General features: G+C 37.4%; 1 protein-coding gene across 1 annotated transcript in view; it reads right to left on the reverse strand.

The window, feature by feature from the left end:
* Positions 1–12035, reverse strand: part of LOC121321632 (kinase non-catalytic C-lobe domain-containing protein 1-like) — a 41041-nt gene extending 29006 nt beyond the window's left edge. Inside the window, exons 1-3 of the mRNA XM_041260633.1 lie at positions 11451–12035; positions 4426–4624; positions 1852–1910 (exon numbers count right to left, since the gene is read on the reverse strand). Of these exons, the coding sequence (XP_041116567.1) occupies positions 1852–1910; positions 4426–4624; positions 11451–11591 (399 nt within the window). The 5' untranslated portion in view covers positions 11592–12035. The remainder of the gene's footprint in view (positions 1–1851; positions 1911–4425; positions 4625–11450) is intronic.

Genomic DNA, 12035 nt, shown 5'->3' on the forward strand with positions numbered 1-12035 from the left:
TGTCAATCAGCTACACATACATACTCTTGGAACTTCACTGATATTTCTTTAAAGTAATTTCATAATGGAAGTAATTTATTTATTTTTTTAATTTTTTTACTCGAGGGACCTGTCTTGGAAATCTATTTGTTATCTACAGAAAGTCCAGAGGAATTGCAACTGCAGGAATGCAACAATGTTTCATTTTCATTTTATACAAACAAACCGTAAACACAAGGTTTTGCTCTACTAAATATATTTATGCTAATTTGCTCCTTGCTTGTCCTTCAGCAAAATGGCTGTGTAAGTTTTGCTCTGATCTTCCATGATCTTGTATTCATGTATCAATTTGTATGCTTCTGAATGGTTTTCCGTAACTAGCGTGAACAACATCCAAATATTACAGAATCAAAAGGAATCAATGCACGCTCTAATGAAAAATACTGCCATCCATCACCTTTTTAATTAAAATAATTTAGGGTATTTATATTTAAATTCAAGGCAGCATATAGTAAGTGTTTTCTAGCCAAGCCAGATGAGCTGGTGATGCAGCCAAATGAAGGAGATCACACATTCACAGCAAGCCCTTGTGTTGTACAAAACCTTCAGACAACAACAAAAAAACCCTCTGACCTGTGTTCTTGCTTGAGTCTCTATAGGAAGGCTCTGTATTGATTTTCAGCATGTTTACTTGAAATCGAGGTTGTGCAATATTGATTCCTATTAAATTAAATGTACACTAGTTTGGTCCAAGTTGGCACAAGTTTAATCAAACAAAAGTCGATAACTCCATAAAAATACCCTTGTCACGTTAAATTTAGGAACTTCAACTAAATGCCAGACAATTAGGCACAGAATAAAGCAGTTTTATTGAGTTTCATATAGTAGCCGATAGCTACCTCAACATAAGAAAGTTTACAGACGTGTCAGCTTCAACAACATTACTGGGGAGTTGGTTCCAGACTCCCTCAAGGCTACATGAAATTAAATCTAAGATAACACTGTCCTAAATGTAATTTTATCAAGCCAGGATTTTGTTGAAAGTGAGAAGGTTGAAGAGCTTTTAGATAATCCAGTACATGATGTCCTATAAAGTATTATCTAAATCTGAATGGAAAAACAATAATATACAATCGTCTAGACTGCTTCAGCAGTTCAAATGAACACACTAATCTGAGCATAGACATATTGGACGGAACAAAAAATAGCAACTCAATACATTATCAACAACATCTACTAAAACTATTCTAGATCTACTAGCAAGTTTAAAGGTACAAATGACATTAAACAAAACCTCCTCTGGTGAGTACCTGTTTACAGACAGGTACAAGTTACTCCTTATATGAAATAAACAATCCTTTAGGGTTTTTCTTTTTAAGGAATGTATTTACTAGGCACAGCCCTAGTCAAATTTTACATCTTGACTCCACCGGTGCCTGCGTGCCTATTTATTATCTGAGAAAACTGAAACAAGGAGAGATACAGTACTTATTTACTAAGTACATTAAGTGAAGTTACGTATCTGATTGTGTGTCCGTCACCATTTACCAATTAACCCTAAACAGCTAAAAGGCTAACTTTCGACTGCATGAATTATTCTGCCATGTGACACCCCTTATACACTAGAGAAACTAGGTCACTTGCACTTTCTTCATATGTTATATGCTGCTCAGTATACTCAAACAGTTTCTATTTGAAATAGAAACTATTCACACTAGCTTAGAGTTATGTCTGTATAGTTGAGCTATATAAATGTTTAGTGTCTCCTAATGTCATTTGTGGTCAGAATCTTGAAAATCAGTTCAAACAAACTTTAAAAGTATAATAGAAAATTTTTTTTTTTTTTTTTTTTTTTTAAATGTCAGTTTTTACCTCAAAGGTGTTTCCTGTTCTGTCAAACTCAGGAGGCACAAAAGTACCCTCTGGATCATCTGGACAAAGAAGAAAAAAATAACAAAAAACAACAACATTAAGATGTGTTGCATTATGTACCCCACCATGGCAAGTACAAAGGTGAAACTACATTACATACATTACATCCCCAGTAAGAGCATATAAAAATGTAAGTGTGGCATCCTGTATGCAGATGACAGATAGCATTAAATGTGTTCCTCTTGTATTACTTACTTTGTGGTTTCTGGATTAGAATATATAATTCTATCGAAACAGTAGCTTATGATAGAAACTCAAAATACAAATTGTATGCATTAGACAAGAAATGCAAGAAAAACAATCTCTAAATGTTTTGTAAGAAAAAAAATAAAGATGACATTTTACTGTATGTTACATTGCAGGTGTAAACTAGGACAGCACATCCACAGAGTAAAACATGCATTTTTACAGCCAGAACAACAAAGAAAATGATGGAAAATAGGTCAAGCCTGCATCAGGCCTGTCTCAGCAGGATTTATTAATGTCTTAAAGATGGTGCAGGCCTGTAAAACTGTTGAAGGTTATTCTAGCCAAGAAGAAATTAACCGTTAATATTCCTAGACAGAAACGACTTTGCATGTGATAAGAAAGAAGTACAAGAGGGATACAGACTATCTGACAGGATCACTGCAAATGAGCAGCGCTACTTTAAGAAAAACGTTTTTTTCTTTTCTTAGAAAAGGCCTTCAACACAGTTCAAATTAAACAAGAAAACTAAAAAAAAAAAAAAAACACTATTTTGAATTTTTACTACTGGTAAGCTGTCAAAAGTATTATGGTTATAGTTTTGTACAACTATTGTTATATTATTCACAGCCACAACGGTGTCCGTGTAGCTCAGTCTGTAGACCTACACATGTAATACATTTTATTAGGTAATCTAGAAACATAGGCAGCTATCACTTACAATAACATAAACATTTTGGGTTGGTAGATGTTAATTGGCAACAGGTGTACCTAAAATGATTTAAAATTAGATAACTGTATCTTGGAAAAACAAGTATCTTAAAGAAATTGAAATCTGATGTCACTAAATAAGCATATGGCCCCTGCAACGAAATGTGAACAATGTGACTATTACATGGAAGAAATGCCGACAATTTTCGGACCACAGCATTATCACAATGGCAATACAGTGGGAACATAACAAATATTGCACAGTGGCCATCTCTGGAATATCTTAAGTTGTTGTGTCACTACTCAGAGACATTTGTCACCGTCTGAGACATCTGAGTTAAGTTGCTACTGGCTGATGACAAAATGTTAAAAACATAATTACATCTACAGATGGCTTCCCATGTAAGTGCTAAAGAGAAAAAAAGAAAAAACACAGATCCGCACACCGATGTAGAAGAGTGCAAGGTCACAAGGCTGAAGGTATTAAACAGTCTTGAGAAAGAGAGAACTGCACAGCGCTCCAAAATATCTTTAATTCATAACAAATTCGTCAGGGTGTACGTAAGTGTACCATTGTAAATTTGTACTAAAATGGTGCAATTAATACCATTTAGTTTTCCTGGGGTATTTACCATGCTTTCACAACATGTTTTAACTCATTCACTTTACCCTAATATACACCATCACAATACACTTTCAGATGGGTCTTATTGAGGTTGCGAAAAAAAAAAAAAAACACTTTAAAAGCCACTTCAATTGTGTGGATTTCATTTCAAACCTGATTTTGACACAATGCATACTGTAATGTTTTGAAGTGTTCTACTAAATTGCAAAGCAAGCTTCAGTTCAAACACCATTACAATTATAAGCAATAAGCTGAAGACACATACCGTACCAATTAACATAATGTGATGTGTTCTGAAGTACTATAATAGTTCTAAATTGCAGTAAAACAGGGATTATGTACAAGTCAAAACAGTTGCGCTCTTAAATCATACATGATAATTTAAACACAAGTTCAATTCTACATGTTTTACCTTTTATCAAACACTAAAACAGGTTATTTTATATACTAAAATAATCACAATGGCAATACTTTACTATTTAACTAAATAATAAGTATAATCCTGCAGGTGTTTATTATTTTATCATTGAACATACACTAATAAGGAATCTGGTGGAAACAGGTCCATGAACCACCATTGAGTTTTAGGATGCACAATTGAATTTAAACATGTAAAACCACAATTGCATGGATCCCATTTTCATCAGCTTTACAACATTGCCCTTTATATTGAAAAGTGAGTATTTAATTTCTCTAGCTATGGTCAACTTTGATCAGAAGTTATTTATTTCCTATTACCGTAAAAATAAAATATTATACAACGATATGCAAAATGTAACTGCCTTAAATAATCTCACACATGCAAAATATCACACAGTAATATCACACAGCTATTGCTTAACCAAAAATGCATAACCCCATGTAGCTTCCAAAATATGATATTTCTTTCTCAGATGAAAAGGAGAAATTAGCAATACTGAGGTAATTTTAAGAAGTTTTATTTAAAAAAATAAAATAAAATTCTGTATCATTCTTAAGAAACATGTACATACCACTGAGCTGTTCCATGAAGCACACGTTTCCATTTGCATTAAAGGCCAAAGTATCAGGGGTAATGCAGAGTGTGTGGAAAAGCGGTGAGTGGGAAATACTCTTCAAGGAGTGGGCGCACTCCAGGCAGACAGCCCAGATATCCTGCTCCAATAGGCATCTATCCCGCAGTGACAGGATATCTGCAAGGGACACATTCTCCTGCCAAGAGAAGATTTTCTAGATTATCCTGCATTTTTGCCACAACCTAAAGCCAATAAGAGCTATGCATCAATCTATTTCATGTCCAATTGTGTGATTGTTTTAATACAGCACTAAAAGAAGTCTCATAATGAAGGGTTTCCAGAAGAAGGCAATTAAAATTAAGTTGAAAGACTTTACAGCACAAATAGGTATGTAGCATCAGTTGGAATTGGATTTCAAAGGATTTCAAACTAAACAGAATGCAACTTAGGTCTTTCACCACTATATAATTAAGAACATCTGGTTCCAAGAATCGTGAGCATTCAAATTCAGCAAAGTTTTCTTGAGACACTTATAAATATACATGAAAATATTCTCCCTTGTGTGTTTATTGCAAGGCGTAGGTGGAAAGATTGGAACTTTGGGGAATTCAGAATGGTGCTGGAGTTTTGGAATGCATTCTCAGATTCTTTCAAGAGCAGAACATCAAAAACAAAATCACTGAGGACCAAATTTCCATTCTGTTGGAAACATTTTCCTTCGATCAGATAAACAACCCTATAGCACTTGCTAGAAAGCAGGTATATCTGTAAAATGAATGCAATTTTTTGCACAAAAATATTTGGACATAGATCTAACAAGTATCAGAACCACATCAGGAAAGCTGAGACAATACAGATATTCTAGTTTAAGCCTACTCTTATGTGTGAGGATGCTAGATTGACTTGCAGTATGCTGTTGCAACACTTTTGTGCAAAGGGTTTTTTTTTTTATTATTATTTATTTTTTTATTTATGTGTCGCCGCAACTAGCAATTGGACTCCAGTCCCTGACCTGAAGTGATGTTTCACACAAAGTAACAAACATTGCATAAAAGAATATAGAAAATGATATCTTGATTTTGTCTATCGTTACCATAAACTGTATGTATTGACAGTGATCAGGCATGAACTTTTAGACAAGAGTTTTTGTTTTTTAGATGTTGGGTTTAAAAAATGGAAAATTATGGTTTCAGAGGACAAAAGTCCCTGTGTGTGCCTTTATTTTACAACAAGACATTATAATATGTGACACATTAAAAAAAATATCCCAGGAGTAAAGAATACGTTGTGTAGGGCTTACTTTACCCCAGTGAATTAACTACAAAACAAAGGATGCCAAATAGCATTTGTTAAACATTGTTCTATTTATTCCCGATATAAAGTACATAAAGTTGTCATCGCATTTTATTTATTTTTCTTATTTTTTTATTCTTTGCCATTTCTTCACAGTAAAAAGTGGCCATAGACACGTTTTCATAAAGTAATAACATGAGCTTTGCTTGTGTCTTTTTCTAGCTGAACAAGCAAATGAAAACTGAAATTTAAGTTTAAACACTTCATATAAAACAAAAGTGGAAATGGCGTTGTAAAATGGGGGGGGGGGGTCAACTCACCATTTTGCCATTTTTTCTGTCTCATCAGATTCTGACTCGCTGTGTAAAGCAGCACGTGTTTTTGACCCAGATGGCCTTCCATAAAGATCATTATGGGTGCACACGCATAATCAGGTTTGTTTACTTTTTGCCATCTAAAACGTTTAAATAGAGGCTCGAGAGCTGCTGTGTTGATCCTGTGTTTTTAAGGAAAGGTTAAATGGAACAGTTGAAAAGAAGCTGGATCAATTTGGGGACATCATCTACGAATATGGAAGCGAGAGGTTTGGAATTGAAAAAAGGAAGGAAAAAGTAAAAACTATTCCTGGAAAGTCTAGACGGCAGCAGGAGATTAAATGCTTAGTTAAAGAAAGGAGGCAGCTGAGGAAGCAATGGAGAAAAGCAGAACAAAGTCAATAGGAGGGACTCCATCTGTTATAAAGGGTCACAAAAGATAAGCTTGCAACATTGCGCAGAGCTGAGCGCCTATGGAAACGCTACAAAAAGAAAGAGCGTGCGAGAACTAACTTTTATAAAGATCCATTCAAATTTGTAAAGAAGATATTCACCAGTGAGAAAAATGGCACACAAAATCGTCCAAGTTTGAGCTGGAGAGATATTTGGAGGAAACACATACAGATTCAAAAAGGCAGGAGCCTATGTCAATTCCTTCAGACATCCCACCTATCAATCCACCAGAATACCAAATGAAGGACTGTGGACCTAAGTGGAAAGAAGTAGAGAAAGCTGTGAAAAAAAGCAAGGGCATCATTATCTCCAGGGCCTAATAAAGTTCCATACAGAGTGTACAAGAGTGCTTCTGGAGTTCTATGAATCCTGTGGAAATTGATTAACGTGGCATGGGAGAAACAGGTTGTACCAAGAGCATGGCGCCGAGCAGGTGGAGTCTTTATACCAAAAGAAAAGCATCTACAAGCATCGGTCAGTTTCGTCCTATTTCCCTATTAAACGTAGAAGGCAAGATTTTCTTCAGCATTACTGTGCAGAGATTGTCAACCTACCTATTAAAGAACTGCTTGATTGACACTTCAGTACAAAAAGCAGGCATTCCAGGTTTCCCAGGATGCTTAGAACACATCAGCGTAATCTGGCAACAAATTCACTCAGCAAAAAAGGAGAGGAAGGCGCTCCATGTGACATTCCTGGATTTGGCTAATGCATATAGTTCAGTGCCACATGAACGTCTTTGGGCAGCATTTGATTTTTTCAGCGTACCAATGACAATAACAAATTTAGTGAAAGCCTACTTTGGAGATTTGCAATTTAGTTTTTCAACTTCAGAATTCAGCACTACATGGCAATGCCTAGAAGTTGGAATAATGGCAGGATGTACCATTTCTCCACTGGCTTTTACCATGGCAATGGAAGTAATTATTAGGGCATCAAAATGGGTTGTGGGAGAAGAGCACTTGGCTTCTGGAATGCGACTACCACCAATTCGAGCATACATGGATGACATGACAACGACTACAACCGTAGTCTGCACTAATTGGGTATTGGCAATTAACCAATAACATTGAATGGGCACGAATGCAATTCAAGCCCACTAAATCAAGGAGCATCTCTATAATTAAAGGCAAAGTAGTAGATAAAACATTCTTCATTAATGGTGAGGCAATATCAACAGTGTCCGAGAATCTAGTCTAGGGAGATGGTACGACGGTGATCTAAAGGACACAGTTCATGTAGGAGAAGTTAGACAACAAGCAGTGGAAGGGTTGAAGAGCATAGACAGCAGTGCTTTACCAGGGAAACTGAAACTCTGGTGCTTTCAGTTTGGTCTACTGCCAAGACTGCTGTGGCCACGGACTGTGTATGAGTTTTCCTTGACAACAGATGAAAAGCTGGAAGTTTTAATCAGTTCATACTTCAGGAAATGGTTGGGAGATCCACGCTGCCTCAGCAGAGTGGGACTTTATGGTAAAGGAATACTGCAGCTACCAATCTCTGCTCTAACCGAGGAGTTTAAGTGTGCCAAAGTCCGACTGGAAATGACATTAGTAGATTCACGCAACAAATGCGTAAGGGAGGCAGCACCTGTGTTGAAAACTGGAAGAAAATGGACGGCAAAGAAAGCTGTGGAAGATGCTAAGGCTGCCCTTCAAATAGGTGTTATTATGGGGCAAGTTCAGCATGGAAAAGGAGGTTTTGGTCTCAGTTCAGCTCCTCCTACATGGCACAAGGCAACCCCAGCTCAACGGAGGAAGCTGATAGTCAATGAGGTGCAAAAGCAGGAGGAAAGGATCAGGTGTGTAAAAGCCATTTCCCAGGCCAAGCAGGGAGAATGGATGAGATGGGAGAGTGTGGAACAACGCAAGATCGGCTGGCAAGACCTGTGGATAACGGAACAGAGAAGGATCAGTTTCCTCATGATGTTCTCCCATCACCACAGAACCTAAACCTCTGGATGGGTGAGAACTCCTAATGTCCTTTGTGTTCATCACCTGCAACATTAAGGCACAGTTTTGATAGGATGTAAGGTGGATCTTAGCCAAGGATGGTTTACTTGGCGCCATGACCAGGTGCTGCCATGTTTGGCCTTAGCATTGGAAGACAAGCGTAACCTGACCAATAAGTTGCCACCACATCCATCAAAGCATTACACACAAAAGACAATATTCCTCCGTTCAGGAGAGCAACCACCAAGAAAAGGTGTAAAAACCAAGCCTCGCCCAGGACAACTGGAAACTGCTAGAGACTGGAAGATTCTGGCAGATGTTGGTCAACGGCTTATTTTTCCCACCTGAGATAGCCACCACTAACATTCGACCAAACATTTTCTTGTGGTATGGATCAGCATGCCTTGTTCATCTGGTAGAGTTAACAGTACCATGGGAAGATGCTGTGGATGAGGTGTATGAGAGGAAGAAACTTCATTATGCTCAACTAGATGTTAAAGCGGAAAAGCAAGGATGGAGAGTCCAAGTTTACCCGGTGGAGGTGGGTTGTCGAGGATTTGTGGCACATTCTACAACCCAGTTTCTCAGAGATGTCAGGTTCAGTGGCCAAGAGTTGTGTCGCCCCCACAGTGAAGAACTTATCTGAAGCAGCAGAAAGGAGCAGCAACTGGCTGTGGTTGAGACAGAAGGATTCTGGATAGGGATCTCAAGCACAACAGAAAGAAAGCAACACTGATATACAGGTAAGTAAGCTGGGTTGAGCTGAGTGGGGCATGGAGGGGGGTGATGCTAGGACGCCAGAATCACTGTTGAGCCATCTTGAGGTGTCGTGGGCTAGTAAACGAAACACAGAGGATGGAATGTGCGCACATGAAGACCCCAGAGATTAACCGTACTTAGCTCAATCCAGACGGTTGTCATGCTGATGTGCTGGGGAGACCGCACTGGGTTTATCCCCAGAGCCTGCATCGCAGCCGTTGTGTGTGCTGATGCGCTGGGGAGGCAAAATGAGATGATCCCTGGAGCCCACATTACACTTCAGCAATCAACACCAGACAGAAGGATATCTACATCATCTGATGGAAAACAACGCAAATGGATGGAGATGCAGATGGATCAGATTAGTTTACTGCAAAGCTACGTCTTAGTTGGTGCTTATCTTGGCGAGAGCCGAGTTCAAATCAGCATGAAGTTCAACATCTACTCTCAAGTAATGGAAATCAAATCTTAAAGATTTTTAACCGCTTACACGCTTGTTTATTTTGTATACTGTACTGGTGATTGGAGGTCACTTTGAATATCAGGTTATCGTGTGGGCGTTTATAGTGTTCATCGCTTACTGCGGGCGAATCATGTTAACACAAACACGCCCGTTCTAAGCGGTGGAGACTGTGTGTGTGTGTGTGTGTCTCATTATATTCTAATATATATATATATAAGATTCTACTTTGTACGCAGATGCTAAAACACAACTATTTAATTCAAAGTATGTTTGCTTGGTTTCAGTTTAAGAACTTTACCCGGACTGTACATCACAGCCAACAAGAAGTGCATTATTTCACACATAACATCTTTATTAGAACTGTAATGTGAACTAGACACTGCAAGACAGACAGCAACTATGGGTTGATCTCAGAACAGAATGCTATCCAGGGCTGGTAATCACTCTATCATGTCCTGTTTATGCTGCATGATTATGAATTGATTACTGTTGTAACTGTGCATTGAGATGGCTGGTGCGACCGCCAACTCTCCAGAAGACATTAGAGGAACACTGGAATGCTCTGTTCTGTTCTGTTTCTTCTTTATACCAAGCTAAATTGGAAAACCAGATACTTCAGGCCTTGTACTATAACCACAAAGATCTGTAAACAGAATGACATATTCTCTTGAAAATGCCTAAAAACTCTACTTAAACTACATATAAAGTTTGCCAAAAAATACAATGGTTGTGGGCATTTATCAGCATTTCTGGAGGAATTTTAGCACATTCAGACTATCCAATGGTGCATATGTTTCTTTATCTAAATGATTTCTTCTAGGGGCATTACTTTTCTGTGTAATGGAATGCATAATTCTTATGTTAAACCACCTGTGTACAATAAACACTTTTAGATGGTTTAGGAAGAAGGATTGACTGTAGATTGAAAGCCATTGCATTATGGGGGAACAAAAGTACATGAATGGGCTAGATAGAAATAGGTGGACAGTACAGTCATATCTGGCACAGATGGTGTTTTATCATGTTACCATACCAATTTGTAATTTTGAGTAATCTCCCTACAGGTACAGGTAAATGAATTACAACATTAGCCACAACTGCCCATTTCCTTTCATTACATATTCTAATTAGGTCAGTAATAATAATTTATCTATTTGCCAGTACAGAAAGTGACAGAAAGGGAAATGTCTTCCTCTGTCAAAAATTATTACACTATACATACAAACAAACCCCAAGTGTCAACGCATACTATAAACCCGTTTTCATTGGTGGCTTCGGGTCTTTCTGTGTATGTATCATTATGTAACTCGTTTCTACACATGTTACAGATTTTGTATATTAATAAGAAACAAAATGAGACCTGTGTGTGTGTGTGTGTGTGTGTGTGTGTGTGTGTGTGTGAGAGAGAGAGAGAGAGAGAGAGAGAGAGAGAGAGAGAGAGAGAGAGAGAGAGAGAGAATCAATCGTCTTTGAAATTCTGAAAAGTTACATTTACTGATGGAATCCAAAACTGTAGGTAGTGTTACCAGTATCAACTGTAGAATCCAGCCTAATTAATCCAGCGTCTAGACAGTGAAACAATCGATCATACATTCACTAGCCTCGATGCAATAAACATAAATACACAACTAAAACTTTCCAATTGCAATTAAAACATTCCTTTATTTTAGACACAAGTATTATTATTATTATTATTATTATTATTATTATTATTATTATTATTATTATTATTAATAATAATAATAATAATAATAATAATAATAATAATAATAATAATAATCATCTTACCTCATCTTCTAACAACGTAGGTAGAGGTTCAAATTCATAGTACTCCTCCTCTTCGGCATCGTCTTCGTCTTCTGCTTCACAATAAACAGCCACTGCAGTTTCAAAAGTCCCCATAGTGTTTGAACGAGGTTTATACACCATTTAACAGAAATATATTGCTTAGTTTATACATTTTAAACCACAACAGACACAACCCAACACAGCTACTTTGTTTTATCCTAGCAACAGCACCAGGTTAGGACTGATAACGTGCCTCAGTCTGGAAAGAGACCAAACACTACTTTTTCGATTCGGATTTACTTATGCGCCACTCCCGAAAATATTATTCAACATTGAAGAAGACTGCGGTGATTCTTTTCTGCATTTTCCAAAACGTTTGCTTCTCAATATTTATATTTTTCGTATTATGTTTGTATATATTTATATCAAGTTATTTTACCGAGGACTGCTAGCCTAAAGATAGTTTGCTAACTATGTGCTGCCATGGCAACAGCCGCCGCACCTCCACAGAAACAACCGACATTGTTGAAAGAGACTGCAGTTTTCAACTCCTCCCTACCACAACCGCAATACAGCGCCACAACA

The sequence above is a fragment of the Polyodon spathula genome, chromosome 10 (genome assembly GCF_017654505.1).
Source record: "Polyodon spathula isolate WHYD16114869_AA chromosome 10, ASM1765450v1, whole genome shotgun sequence".
NCBI classification, from domain to species: domain Eukaryota; kingdom Metazoa; phylum Chordata; class Actinopteri; order Acipenseriformes; family Polyodontidae; genus Polyodon; species Polyodon spathula.